The 15,023-nt window shown below is 50.3% G+C and overlaps 1 protein-coding gene across 5 annotated transcripts in view; it reads right to left on the reverse strand.

The window, feature by feature from the left end:
• The window catches only part of POU2F3 (POU class 2 homeobox 3), an 80,486-nt gene that overhangs the window by 7,702 nt on the left and 57,761 nt on the right, over nucleotides 1-15,023 (reverse strand). For all 5 annotated transcript variants that reach the window (XM_075909800.1, XM_075909801.1, XM_006133637.4 and 2 more), the window contains 6 exons: nucleotides 14,344-14,446; nucleotides 9,960-10,042; nucleotides 7,208-7,390; nucleotides 5,646-5,787; nucleotides 3,576-3,712; nucleotides 736-897 (listed from right to left, as the gene is read on the reverse strand). In XM_075909800.1, the coding sequence (XP_075765915.1) occupies nucleotides 736-897; nucleotides 3,576-3,712; nucleotides 5,646-5,787; nucleotides 7,208-7,390; nucleotides 9,960-10,042; nucleotides 14,344-14,446 (810 nt within the window). The remainder of the gene's footprint in view (nucleotides 1-735; nucleotides 898-3,575; nucleotides 3,713-5,645; nucleotides 5,788-7,207; nucleotides 7,391-9,959; nucleotides 10,043-14,343; nucleotides 14,447-15,023) is intronic.

Below are 15,023 nucleotides of genomic sequence, written 5' to 3' on the forward strand. Positions count from 1 at the left end.
CCGCCTCTTCTGCCCAAGGCTCCGCCCCTTCTGGGAGCATGGAGCTGGCTCTCCCCATACAGCTTGCCCAGGGCCTGCATGGGCTGTTGGCTCCCCTGCCTGTGCCCTAGCAGCTGTCACATTCCATCTTACACGTCAGCAGTGGGCACAACACATGGGAGTCTGCAAAAGTCCGGAGCTGTACAAATGTACAGGGTCATCCTCCGCTGCCTCCTTCCCCTGCAGGGATAAGTTCCCCCAGTGCCCTGTTGTGCTTGCTGCCTGGCAGAGAGTACCGTAAATTAGCGAATATAGCCCGCAGGTTGTCCATGTTTTTACCTACCATGCCTCCACGGGTATATATGTCCGTGTCTTATGCAATTTGATTTTTACTCATATTACAAGACGACAAGATCAACATAATAAAATCAGCATCTTCAATTTAATAATAATTTAGAAAGAGCAGCCATGTTGTTGTGTTGACTAAAATAAAATAAAAGTTAAAACGTTACTTATTGTGAAGCTACTAAAATAAATAAATGTTAATACAAGTGGCAACCACATCAAAGACCACCGGATTCTTTTATGAAGGCAGCAGAAGTCTCTGCGGGTTATGTACGTCTGCGGGTATTCTAATATATTTTTTACACACGATAGAAAAACTGCAGGTAATGCATGAGTGCGTGTTATACTTGGACATGTGTTATATTAGCTAATTTATGGTAATCACTCCCCCCTCGCTCCACCAGGTCTCACCAGTCTGGAGTTGTAGATGGGGGATTTTAGCGGGGATGGCACCGGACAGCTGATTCGCTTCTCCTTCTGACGTCGGTTACAGAACCAAACCCGAACCACTTCCTTTTCCATGGAGAGCTGCTCTGCGATCATGGAGATCTCTTCCGAGCTGGGCTTAGGGTTCTGGTAAGAGAGGGCATGAGGTGAACAAAGAAAACCCTACAGAACTCCTCTAAAAACAGGGCTACTCAACACACGGCCCATGGTCTGCATGTGGCCTACGGCCTATTTGTTTGCAGCCTGTGGTGGGGTTTGGGTTTACGCGGGGCTCAACACGTGGCCAGCGGGTAGGAGCCAAAACAAAAAAGGAGTCAATAGAATGGTCTTCTGTTAATATGCGTTTTAGTAGTTACATTTCTGGACTGTCATTGCTCATTAAAAGTGCTGTCGTATGGGTGGAAATGGGATAAATATTGCATTTTATTAATATCAGCAGAACTAACTTAAATGGGGCCTGTGTGTTGTCTAGTCTTGCCTTAATCTTTGTATTCATGCCCGTCAGTGTGAAAGAAGCTATTTGCATATATATGCAACCACACTCAAGTTGCGGCCCTCGGCATGTGGTGTGAGTATCATCGCGGCCTCTGGGGCTTCCAAAGTCGAGTAGCCCTGTCTTAAAGCATCAAGAGGCTATATGATCTGTTTGAGTGGCAAGAGGAAGAGAAGTCTGGATTTGCTTTTTAACTGGGGAGAGAAGATCTGGGTTCCTCTATGGGAAAGAGCAGAGATCTGGTAGAAGGTCCACATTTTGAATCCCACTAGTGAAAGTCTAGTGGAGTCATTAATATAATATATGGAGATATACCTAGCTCATAGAACTGGAAGGGACCTTGAGAGGTCATCGAGTCCAGCCCCCTGCCCTCATGGCAGGACCAAGTACCATCCCTAAATATGCTAGGTGTACCCACTAGGCACAGAAGGCACCGAGCATCCCACCTTAAGGGCCTCATGTCAGAATTTAAGGAGAAGCTGCCACCTAAGCTAGGAAGTCTTGTGATGAAGGGACTCAACAGACTCCAATGATCGGGGTTCTACCCTCGAGCGCTCCCTCAAACTTCCAGCATGACCTTGGTGCAGTCACTTAATCTCTGTGCCTCATCTGTAAAACCGGGAGAGTGAAACCTCCTTTCTCTCACCCTTTGTGGATATAAAACTCTTTGGTGCAGACACGCTCTTTCTATATTTGGACAGCACCTAGCAGCATGGGGCTCCGATCTCAATTGGGACTTCTAAATACTAAAGAAAACAAGAGCCTAACACTAGGCAATGGAGAAACTTTCCCATTTCTTAAGGAGTCCTTGAACCGGAAACTCCACACTGCCCAAAGTGGGCATGCTCCTGGTAATTTGAGAGAGGCTGTGTATTGTTCTTTTACCAGCCCTGGGAGGATTGGTTTGAATTAAGGCAGGAAGGTAAAATCTGGAATCAGCTGAAAATTTTCCATCTAAATGGTGTGTGGGGGAAGTGTGGAGGGGGAGAGGATTGGGAGGAAAATGGCATTTTCAACTGAACAGATTTGCTGGCAAGAAGTGTCTGCATTCTAGGGACAAATTCTGGTCTCTCTCTGAAAATCTGAATGTTCTAAAATGGAGAAGTTTTGATTCTGAAATGTCACCGTGGTGCCACATGCAAATTGCAGTTCAGGAACCTTATGCTCCCATCATCCTCTTTAGACTGATCTCCCTAGCTGGAATTTCATCTCCTATGATGCACCATAAGACAGCCATAATGCACCCCAGAAAGAGGGCAGACCATGCCGACCAGGGAGCTCAGCCCATCAAGGAGGATGGGAACAGAAGCACTAAAACTACAACTCCCATAAGGCCCTGTGGAAGTAATTCAGAATTAAAATATTTTGATAGCAGCCTTCAACTTCCTGAAGGGAGGTTCCAAAGAGGATGGAGAGAGGCTGTTCTCAGTAATGACAGATGGCAGAACAAGGAGCAATGGTCTCAAGTTGCAGTGGGGGAGGTCTAGGTTGGATATTAGGAAAAACTATTTCCCTAGGACGGTGGGGAAGCACTGGGATGGGTTCCCTAGGGAGGTGGTGGACTCTCCATCCCTACCGGTGTTTAAGTCTTGGCTTGACAAAGCCCTGGCTGGGTTGATTTAGTTGGGATTGGTCCTGCCTAGAGCAGGGGGCTGGACTCAATGACTCCTGAGGTCTCTTCCAGCTCTGGGATTCTACGATTCTACTTTTGGTTTTTGCCAAATCTCAAAATTCTCTGTGGAACAAATTACCATTTTCCAACCAACTCTAACTAAAATCCTGTCTCTTTCAATTTTTCCGAAGCAGACACCTTTTTGGGTAAATAACAGATTTTCTTAATTTTCTGGCAATTCTGAAAAATTGAAAAAAAATCATTGTGGGTCAAACCAAAATGGCAGTTTTCTTTTTGAAATTTTTGATGAATCAAAGTAATCAAAATATTTCATTTGGTCTCAAATGAAACATTTCTTTTGGAGGTTGAGCATCTGACATTTAGAAAAGTTTAAAAATAAAATTTCTAAATGAAAAGTAATTTCTGATTGAAAACTTTGCATTAAAAAAAAGTCACTACAAAACATTTACTTGAAAAAGAAAACCCCAAACAATCTCCCGAAATGGACGTGTTTGTGAAATGTTTTGATGCTCCCAAATCTGCATTTTTCATCAAAAAAAGTTTCCAGTCAACATTATTTTGGTTAAACAAAACCAAACCCCTAAAAGAAAAAAAGAAAATGGCTCTTTGTTTAAGAACTAGCAGGAATTTCTAGCTGGGAGATACAGCTCACAACATACAGTAAGATTTCTCCCTCACATCTTGAAATCTCTTCTCCAGCGTGGAACGAATGTTAGTCTCAATGCTGGTCCGTTTCTTTCTCTTCCGCCCAAACATTTCGCTCACGGAAGGGTAGGAGTTAGGGGTACTCACGGAAGAGTCCAAAGGAGTGGATTCTGGGGAAAAAGGGGGAACAAAGGAATTCAAGATGATTCTTTGTGAGAGTCAGTTTTTTTTTTCTGATGCCAACCACCTGTGACAATCTGCTGTCCTTGAAACGGAGAAAACCAAAAGTTTGTTCATGCCCCTAAGGCAAACATGACCAAAGTCTGCAAAAGGGCCATCCCAGAAACTTGAGTGCTGGCAACAGGCACCGAACATATGCCAAGCTGTCTGAAGGAGCTGCCTAGCAATTACTCCCCTTGGGGTTTGCCGCAATGATCATGAAGATTTACTCATGATTTATTGAGTTTTACTCCCTGTGATAGGGCGCCTGCCCTGCACTGGCCCTTTAAGACCATGACTCAGTCCCTGAGCAAGGGATGGGAACAGAGAGCCCAGCTGAAGCTGTTAGGCTAGTGAGAGCCCAGCTGTCAGCTATACATAGAGAAGCACAGTTTGCTTAGGAGGGAAGTCAGCGGAGGGCTGACTGCGGAGTAAGCAGGCGCTCCTAGGAGGGAGACATGCTGGGGATAGCCAGCAAGGGCTGGGAGAGGGTCAGCCAAGACTCCCCCTGGCTAGGGGCTGGAGACAAAACCCTGGTTTGGAGGCAGTTCACGATGTCGAGTAGGTAAGCAGGGCAGTTGAGACAACCCTGATGCCAATGATGAGCAACCCATATGGACTGTAACTTGCCCTGAGAGGGGCTAGATGAGGACAGTCAGGGGGCACTGAGGCAGGGTGGGGGCCTGCACCCTGACACTCCCGTAAACGATCCTGCTACAGAATACACGGGAACCCTTCCTTCTAGCAGTAACACTTTGAAAGTTGCCCAAACCCCTTCTGCGATTGATGCTCGTCAGAAAAGGAGTGAACGTTTCCCCCAAGTATTGTTTCCCACATTTTTGGTGACATTTCCCAACCAACCACCGTGAGCACTTACGTTTTCAACTGTCCATAAAACTATTTAAAGGATACACAGCGGAGGACTGCTGAGCTATGGTGAATAGGGAGTTCTCTCAATAATAAATATACAGCTCTAACAAGCATCAGTAGATCTTTGGGCACTTTATAAAGAGGTAAACCGCAATTGACCCCATTTAGAGACGGGGAAACTGAGGCAGAAAGTAGCAAAGTGACTTGCTCAAGGTTACCCAGAAGAAGAGCTAGGAATAGAACTAAAAATCTATTGCATCTGAGGGCTACACCCTGTCCAAAAGAGCACTACTTCTCCAGGGGCCGAGATGGGTTTCTGCAATAATACGACACCCTGTTTATGTGGCTTAGCTTGCAGCACCAGGATAACTGGTGTGATGGCGCGTTGGGGGTCCCCCGTCTCCTGCACCCCGAAATGGCACAAACAGACTGCACCAGCCGGTGGAATAGAGGAAGTTTATTGCCTCTCCAGGATACAGCACAGCACAGATGGAATCTGGTCACAGAGCTGCGCTAGGATGCCTCAGGCCCCCTTGAGTTGCGGGGAGACTGGGCCCCTAAACTACAGCCCCTCTCCCTAGGCTGTCTCCTCCATGCTCCCAGACAGCAACCAACTAACTCTCTTCCAGCCCTGCCCCCCAGCAAGGGCAGCATTCCACCTTCCTTTGTTCCTCTCCATGGGGGGTGTCTGGCCCTACTGGTTTGCATAGTGACTCATCCTGTTTTGCTGGGTCGTGGTACCCACGGCAGCCAGTGGGGGTTGCCCCAGAGCCAGCAGCATAGAAACCAGCCAGGTACCCCCACTACGTCCAGGATAACTGGCAATGGGATCATGGCATAGTCTGAGACCCTGTAAGGTCAGGGTGCATTCTAAGTCAGTCTGCCCTCTCCCCAGAGGACAGTGGCCTGTGACCCCCTCAGTCTGGGAGTTTTTGCACGAACTGTAGCACCTTGTGCGTTTGGCTACTGAGGTCCCCAGTTCAGCCCTCCCGCAAGCCGGGCGCCGGGCCCTACCTGCATCGCTCAGCCACTTCTCCAGCAGGGGTTTGAGCTTGCACATGTTTTTGAAGCTCAGGTTGAGAGCCTCGAAGCGGGAAATGGTGGTCTGGCTGAAATCATTACCGTATAGCTTGCCCATGGCCAGTCCGACATCGCCCTGCCAGGGAAAAGGAATGAAAAGATTAGCCGAGGAAACCCACTTGCACCTCCCTGCGGCTGGATGGTTACATCCCTCCCGGGAAACGTCTACAGGGACAACCACCCAGCTTCCTCTCCCAGCCTAGTCTCTTCCACTGGAGGAGTACGGGGGGGACACAGACTCCCACACCCTGGTGATCCCCTAAGAGGTAGCAGGCACGGGCGCCGGGTTTGCAGAATGTTTAGCGGTGCCCTGAACGGGTCCAAGCAGATCTGTCCTGGCCACAGGATGGACCAGGGCATCCCCCCTGGGCCTGTACTTTGGGGAGCTTCAGGGGGACACGGGGCTCTGGACAGTCAACAGTGAGTGACCCAGCTGCACCCCGTCCCGCCAGCTCCTGGCATTGCCAGAAAGAGGCAGGGCAGGGACAGAGGAGGGGCAGGAGGCAGCAGAGGTGGGGCCAGCACCAGTATTCACACGGGTCCCCCTGAAACACAGAGTCCCCCAAAGCATGGGGCAGTTGCCCTGGTTTGTTCTATGGCTAGGACAGCTCTGAAAATATAAGATCAAACCTTGGTGGAGCAGGTCCTTGTTCCCAAATACTGGTGGAACACGAGCCCCACGGGCCCATATAACTCGCCGCCTGTGGTGGCAGGTGATGCTTATGCTTTATTGGAGGCTACATATAACGCACCTTCAGGAGAAGTTTTCATCCGGCGTTCATCTGTGCTTTCAACGGGGTGTTCCCTTATGGGGCACATTGTACAACCCCTCCCCATGTCCCCTCCACATCAAGCCCTCCTCCTCCTTTGCATGCCCACATCTGTATCTAGCCCCGGTCCTCCTCTCCATGCCCACATCTGCATCCAACCCCCGTCCTCCTCTTCGTGCCCACATCTGTATCCAACCCCCGTCCTCCTCTCCGTGCCCACATCTGTATCCAACCCCCGTCCTCCTCTCTGTGCCCACATCTGTATCCAACCCCCGTCCTCCTCTCTGTGCCCACATCTGCATCCAGCCCCGGTCCTCCTCTCCGTGCCCACATCTGCATCCAACCCCCGTCCTCCTCTCCGTGCCCACATCTGCATCCAACCCCCATCCTCCTCTCCGTGCCCACATCTGTATCCAACCCCGGTCCTCCTCTGCATGTCCACATCTGCATCCCCCGTCCTCCTCTCCGTGCCCACATCTGTATCCAACCCCCGTCCTCCTCTCTGTGCCCACATCTGTATCCAACCCCGGTCCTCCTCTGCATGCCCACATCTGCATCCCCCGTCCTCCTCTCCGTGCCCACATCTGCATCCAACCCCCGTCCTCCTCTCCGTGCCCACATCTGCATCCAGCCCCGGTCCTCCTCTGCATGCCCATGTCTAATCCTCCCCACCTGGTGCCGCTCACGAGTCCACCGCTCCTCGGGAGATTTCCCGTGACCCCTCACCTGTGTGAACCCCAGCTTGATTCGCCTCTGCTTGAAAGTTTTAGCAAACTTCTCCAGCTCCTCCAGGTCGCTGGGCTCGTCAGACACCGCAGAAGACGGCAGGTGTTTTGCAGCTTGCAAATGCTGTGGCCCCTCCATGTGCGTCTCTAAAGATGACCCAGGCAGCCCTGAACGACCCACGGCCTGTTAAAAACACAACCAGAGTCCCAACCATGGGAAAACTACAAGGTTCCCTGCACCGGCGTTTATACAACACATTACCGAGCGTGGCTGCGGGTGGATAAACAGCAGCCATATCCGGCTGCAGAGGAGGCTGCATGTTAATGGTGGGTAAAATGACCCTTCCAGCTGAGTGTGGGATGAGATGGGTAGGTTGTTGTAAGGGAGGTGGGCTCAAAGTTCTGGGTGTAGGTTGGGCTGCTAAAAAAAAAAAGCTGTCAAACAAATCCTAGGGAAATTATGGGGAGCTGGTATTCATTTGGGTGACAGTTATAAAGTAACAGCAAATACCTGGTGTGAAGGGAGGGCATTGAAAAGAAGACTGAAAGAACTGGGCTTGTTTAGTTTGGAAAAGAGAAGTTTGAGGGGGGACATGATAGCGATTTTCAGGTATCTAAAAGGGTGTCACAAGGAGGAGGGAGAAAAATTGTTCCTCCTGGCCTGTGAGGATAGGGTAAGAAACAATGGGCTTAAACTGCAGCAAGGGAGGTTTAGGTTGGACATTAGGAAAAAGTTCCTAACTGTCAGGGTGGTCAAACACTGGAATAAATTGCCCAGGGAGGTTGTGGAATCCCCATCACTGGAGATATTTAAGAGCAGGTTAGATAAATGTCTATCAGGGATGGTCTAGACAGTACTGGGTCCTGCCATGAGGGCAGGGGGCTGGACTCGATGACCTCTCGAGGTCCCTTCCAGTTCTAGTGTTCTATGATTCTATGAAAAATGAAAGGAGGGACCCTTGACCAGCGTTCCCTGTAAGCTGAGCACTTGGGTGACCACGCAACAGAGATTCAAATGCCATTCAGCTGATTAGCAGAGTGCCCACAGCCGGCAGCATGTGTTTATATGGGTGGTGCACATTTACATGTGCCTCAGTGCACATAAAATTTATTCCACACATAGACAGAAAACAAACGAGAGTGAACACAGCCCTTGATTTGTCTGATCAGATGCAAGCATTAAGGGAACAGCGGCAGGAGCTACTAGAAGGTCCAAGCCCAGGGAGTCTCTGCATAGCCTTGTGGGTTGGGCTGTGAATTTCCAAAGCCAGGGCTGGTCTCATTTTGAGACCCATCTGAGCCTCCCAAGCCTGACTGGGTGTAGGAAAAAGGAAGACAAAGTGTCTGCGTCAGGGTTCCACTGTGGGGCCCAGGCCTGGAGAGAATTCAGTTTGCCCGACGAAGGTTTTTGGCAGGCCAGGGAGGGTCACCCATAGCACACCAGTGCCCACGGAGAGAAGTCACCAGACAGCACCAGTAGCTCCTCAAGCGCCCTGCCTCCGCGTGACCCCACAGAGGGACCTAGGAACCGGAAGGCTTTGAAGGAGCAGTTGGGGCCACACTCCATTCATGCCCTAGAGCCATACCTCAGGGCAAGTGGGAGGGGCAGGTGGCGCTCTCCACACGGTGCCAGAAACTCACGGCCCGGGTGCCGAGAGCCCACGAGTGGGCATGAACGGAGGCTGCCACAAAGGCAGACAAGGCCTCACAAGCAGGCACAGAGCGGAAAGGTGTCGGGCTGATTGCTGTGGTTTGCATAGCACCTGCGCTGGGCCAGGTGCTGCACAGGGCTGTAAAAGACACCGGGGAGCTCTGTGATCTCAGCAGGAAGCAAGAAACAGGCCGGGGCGTGGAAGGGAGGCCGCATGAGGCAGTGAGACCGAGCTGTGGCCTTTGGCCCCAGCCCTGCGGCTGCAGTTGTGGTTGCTTGGGGGGGGTGTCACAAGCACTGTGGCTGGGTGGGACGTAGGCAGTGGGTAGAAGAAGCAGGGGAAGGCAGTGACTTTCCAAACTGCTTCAGCAAGGCTTCCAGGGGTGGAGTGTGGGCTGGGCCCTGTCCCACCTGCCCTGTGCTCTAGGGCTTGTGGGGAGGGCAGAGGTGCAGTGAGGGTGTTATGCACCCGGGGGCACAGGCAGCATTTGCACACCCCTCCCTCTGCACGGTAAGGCCCCAAACCTGGCACATGGCTGAGCCTGACCCTGGGAGAAGGGGGGGGGGGAGCTTGTACCGCATCTTCCCCCGCCCCCTCCAGTTTGGGGCCAGGCCCCCGCACGCACTAACCCGCTGGCAGAGATGGAGGAGGGCCGGCTGGGGGTGGGGAGGAGGCTGCAGCTGGCGGCGGCGTGCAGAGGATGGAGTTGGTGAGCCGAGGGATGACAGGAAGAGCAGAGGGGGACTAAATTGGCGCCCCGCTAGTGTGGCACCTGAGGGCAACTGCCCCCCCCTTGCTACACCACTGGGGGAGGGGCTGGAGACTTGCCCTTGCAGTGGGGGGTGGCTTACAGAGAGGAAGGGGAGCTGGAGCCCTGCCCCTGGGCAAGGCCTCATGTGGATGAGGCAGGGCTGGGGGGTTGCCTCCCCCAGCCCTAGGTTCACTCACCTGGGTCGCAAGGGGAGGCAGGTTACCTCATCCATACGGGAGGGGGGGAGCGTGGCTCCCCCCAGCCTGGGCTTCCATCGGCTTCCCTGTGGCAAATGGCCCGTAAATGAACTCAGCCCCCCCTCGAGCTGAGGAAGCCAGCGGGTAGCTTACCTGGGAGGCGAGGCTGGGCCCCGGCTGCGAGAGGAGGAGGCTGCTCTGTTGCTGGGGGAAGGCGAGGATGTTCGGCTGCAGAGCTGAGGAGAGAAGGGGAGAGAAATGCGATGAGCGTGGCGTCTCCCACACTCGGCCGACCTAGAGTGGATAGTGTTGCTGTGACAGTGCCCAGAGAGGAGATGCTCCGACTGTTCTGTGGGACACAGACACTGTGCCATGGTCCCGTGGGCAGAACGTACGCCATCTCCAGAGACCGCCGCGTACTTCTGCAGCAAAAGATGGTGCAGGGGTCCCCCTGACATCAGTGGGGCTAGCACACATGCTTGAAAAGTCTCAGGGGGGTCGCCGTGTTAGTTTGTGTCTGCACACACAACGGGGAGTCCTGAGAGAGCTACATCTGCACTGCACGGCTATTTCGGGCTACCCAAGGGATCCCGAAATAGCTACCCCGCGTTAACACGACCCGGCTGTGATTTCAAAATATTTTCCGAAGCCACGGGCGCGCTATTGCACGAGGGATAAGGGATGGCTTGAAATAGCATGTGGTTTCAAAATCTGGCGCTGGGGAGATGCGCCGAATTTCAAAATACGCTGTTTCAAAAGAGATTCGAGACAAGAGACGCAATGTGAGTAGCGCAAACTGCGTATCTTATTTCGAGTTTAGGATGCTGTGTAGACGCACCCTAACAGATTCCTTAGGGCATAAGCTTGTGCCACTCCAGTTCATCTGATGAAGTGGGTTTTATCCACAAAAGCGTATGCCGTAATAAACCTGATAGTCTAAGGTGCCATAGGACTCCCCATTGTATTTACACATGCTTGAGCATTTTACTGATTTGGGACCTTAGCCTTTGAACTAGACAGACATTTTCTTATTCTGATGGGCACAACAGTCCCCAGATGTGTCCCGGTGATAGTTGTATACTGCCACCATCTGCTTGTTAAATAGAGCTTTTTATCCATAAACCTCCAAGCCTTTTACAAAGCAGGAAAACAACATGATCTCGATTTTATAGATGGGGAAACTAGCATCATAGGTGCGTCTAGCTTTTTGGTACTATGGGGATGGGAAACCTAGTAATACCATTCATGATTGGTAGCAGATTTCTGTGCTCTGGCACTGAAGGTCCCTGAATTCAAACCCCGACAGCTAAATCACTGCTAGATATTGGTTCTTGAACTGTGGTTCTACCTTGCCAGCTCTCTTCTGTTGATTATTCTGACGCATCAAATCTAAAATCTGATTGAGCTCTGTTGTGGTTAGTGGGCCTAAATATTTACCCTCAATTGTTAAAAAAAAAAAAAAAAAAAAAAAAAAAAAGCCGCAACCACTTATCACTTTTTGCCTGCATGGGACCTGACTGTGGAAATAGGTCAAGTTGCTTTCAAGAAAGTATGTTATGAATGGGGCAAGAAAACCGGACACCGAGATCTGAATTTGTCCAAACAGAAAGAGGCCCGCTGGTAAGATTCGAGGACTGTGTTGGGGTTAATAAACAAGAAGAGGTGGGTCCAGAAATTAATGGATCAAAGCTGAGTGGCAGACACTAGGCCTACTAGGTTGACAAGGAACGAACTATGAAATCCCAACCCAGAGGGAGCAGACCAGGCTGAAAAATTTCCTCCCTGTGATGAAGGCTTTGTTCTAGGAACCTGGTTTTTCACCTGAGAGTCCTGTATCATCACAACATGCAACCCTAAGCCGATCACTGGGGATGTAGAATTGCCAATGCTTCAGAAGCACGTACAATCCTTTTCTGTCTCCCTTTCATTTTGCATTAATTTCTGCCCTTCTGTTTCTTTCCTCTTAATCGCTTCTAGGGTTGCTAATTTTAATTCTACGCATTCCCGCAGGATTCCTCACATGGCAATCTTTAATTAGAGATTGATCTCTAGTTCCTAGTGGGTTGGCAATCCTATTCTCTCTCTCACTTTCTCGGCTTTTCATCGAATCCTGAAATCGGCCACACTGCACCAGCCCAGCGAGACGAGATGGCTAAAAGCTTGATCTGACTAAGGGGAAAGCACTCAACCAAATGACATCCCAGACCAGAATGCGAGCCAGCCTCCAAGCAGCAGGTGTTCTGGTTAATCTGCCTGCCAAAGTATCCCTTAGTCAAAGGCTGGGGAACCTTTTTAGGTTCAGGGGTTGCTAGTCCACAAATAAAATCTGTTGGGGGCCTTAGATTCCCCACCCCTGCCTTAGTAACTGGCTAGCTGTCCAGTGCTCCAAAAACTTCCACCAAAGCCATAGCTGCCACCCCTCTCCACTTTTCTATCCTGTCCTCCGCCTTGTGTGTCTCTGCTAAACACAGAAGTGAGTAGCCTTGACAACAGAGCGGACAGAAAAACGAACCCTTTCCTTGTCATCGAAGGTCATTCACGGAAATGAGAGACACTGAGATTGCGTCTCCAAAAACGAGACACACCTAAACACGTTTTGATTACGTTTGTTTCACATCATGACTTCATTTCAGCGCCAGTATAAACGCTGACTTGGGTGTCTTGTTCTTTCTTCGGTTTGGTGGATAAACTTTCAGCTTGAGGATGAATGTTGTTGGGTGTTTGTCAGGGAATTGAGTAAATCTGGGTCTCTATAGAAACTGCCTTGACTCTTTGTATCAGGGTCTTAATGCCAGAGAAAGAATTTAGTACGTTTAACTCTTTTGACCCTTGAGTTGCATGGGGACTGTGGAGCTCAAATGGTCGCTTGTGCCACTTGCTCCCCCGCGGCGTCCCGGCTGAGCGGCGCGGAAGTCAGCCGAGCGCCACGGTGGTAGGTGAAGGGGGGCAGGGTGATGATGTTCACAGCCAGGAGGCGGGGCCTGGAGCCACTGTCACGCCGCACTTCTCATTTTCCAGGCTCAACCAAACCTTGACCTTGGTTTAAGTTAGGTTAAGAGGAAGCTGCATTCCAAATTTGGGGGTACGACCTCTTATGGCTTAAGAGGAGTTTGTGACTAATGGACAAACAGATGCACAGACAGACTCTCTCTCTCTCTCTGTATATAGATAGATAGATTAGATTAGATAAAAACAAAACACATTGTTTCCCCAACCCCTATCTCCCCCCCAGAAAAATGAAAGCTTGTTACAAGGATAGTCTAGACATTTACCAGAAATGCAGACTTGTCCGGGAGTTAAAATTATGATCTAGATTCAGAAATCACTGGGTGAAACTAGATGGCTCATGTTATGGAGGACATCCAAATAGATCATCATACGGGCCTTCAGTTGTACAACCCTCTCAATCTACCATATCAGGACCCTCCCCCCCAGTCTCCTATACTTTTATCACATTTAGACTCAGAGTGCTGCTTTTCCTATCGCACATGAGTGCATTGCCAGCGGTTCAGTGATAGATTCTTCTGATCTCACCCGTTCCAGATAATTAGCTTAGTAGGATTATTGTTACATGTACAGCAAGTAGGTTTTTTGACATATTAATCAGTAGCACCTGGCAGAGATAATGGCTTAAGAGCCATCAGCGCTAGACAAATGGTCACTCAGTCTAGACAAAATGAAATAATTTTTGTCCGGAGCTTATACATTGTCACACCCTCGGATTGCATGTTTTAAAATACTGGTGGGCTCAAATCTTGCAATCTGGTCCAATCAGGGGAGCATTTCTGAGCACTGAAGTCAAAAGATACTCAGCATGAGCATGAGGATCCATCTAGGTAGCTCCAATTGTGGTCTTGGGACCTGCCTTTGTCCTTCCATGACTAACTCTGGCCCAAACTATGTATAATGCACAGCTGATTTTTTAAAATACGACCACTAAAAAGAACACACGTAAGTTCGAAGCTAGACCTGGGTCTCTAGAAAGGCAGAGCTCATGGGTGTTTTCATGTCACCCTGCAGACACTAACCCAACCAGATGTGGTACTGAATTTCAAAGGGAGAAAGTTTCAGAGGGGGAGCAGAGTTAGCCTGTAACTGGAAAAACTTAAAAAACAACGAATAGTCTTGCAGCACCTCAGACACTACTAAAAATGTAGATGGTTTCACAACCCATGAAGTGCCCACGAAAGCTCATGATCCCATCTACATTTCTGCTTAGTCTCTAAGGCACTGCAAGAGTACTCCTTGTTTTTTAAGTTTTTCAGCCGAGGCACTTCTGTAAGGCAGGCCTGAAAGCAGCGCACACGGCCCCTTGGTGGCGCTACTGCTGCACACAGGAACCATTCCCCAGCTGTTTTCGCTGGAGAGAGGAGAATTCAGTCACCCAGAGGTTGAGTTTGGTTTGCGTTCTGGTTGGATCAGCTTTGCGCTTTGGGTTGGCTTTGGCGATACAGAGAGGAATGGCGAGGCAGCAACAACAGGAGCAAGCCAGCGAACCATTTCTTGGCCTAGATCTGGAGCGATGGCTATTCATTACCTTGTTGTCCAGCCTGGGCCTGGGAGAGCAGGAACTGAGGAATGGACTGAACAGGGCCAGGCACCAGTACAAGCTGCTGCAGGGTGTGAAGGGAACTCATATCCTAATGAAGAAACAGTGCGGATCAGATGCGTCGGCCCTGCAAGCAGCCCTCACAACTTTCCCCATCCCCCCTTCCCCTTAGTTGCACTTAACACTCCCTCCACCTCCCCCTCTTACCCTCCACCCCACTTCTCCCTTCAACCACAGCAGACGGCAGCTCAGGTGTGGTAACTTCATCCTCCCCCCTCCAACACCTGACAGCCGCACTCCCGGAGCTGCCTGACGTTTTTCACCCAAACCTTGTTCAATATTGAATTTTTGCGTACAGGGATTTTTTTTCCTTTGTCAAAAAAGCAAACCCCCAAACTCTCAATTTCTCTCAGTCAACTGACATCTGGAGTATCGCGTCCAGTTCTGGGCCCTCCACAACAGAAAGGACGTGGACACATGGGAGAGGGTCCAGCGGAGGGTGACCAAAATGATAAGGGGGCTGGAGCACGTGACCTATTAGGGAGCTGGGCTGATTTAGTCTATAGAAGAGAAGAGTGAGGGGGGATTTGATAGCAGCCTTCGACTACTTGAAATGGGGTTCCAAAGAGGATGGAGAGAGGCTGTTCTCACTGCTGACAGATGGCAAA

The sequence above is a fragment of the Pelodiscus sinensis genome, chromosome 26 (assembly GCF_049634645.1).
Source record: "Pelodiscus sinensis isolate JC-2024 chromosome 26, ASM4963464v1, whole genome shotgun sequence".
NCBI classification, from domain to species: domain Eukaryota; kingdom Metazoa; phylum Chordata; order Testudines; family Trionychidae; genus Pelodiscus; species Pelodiscus sinensis.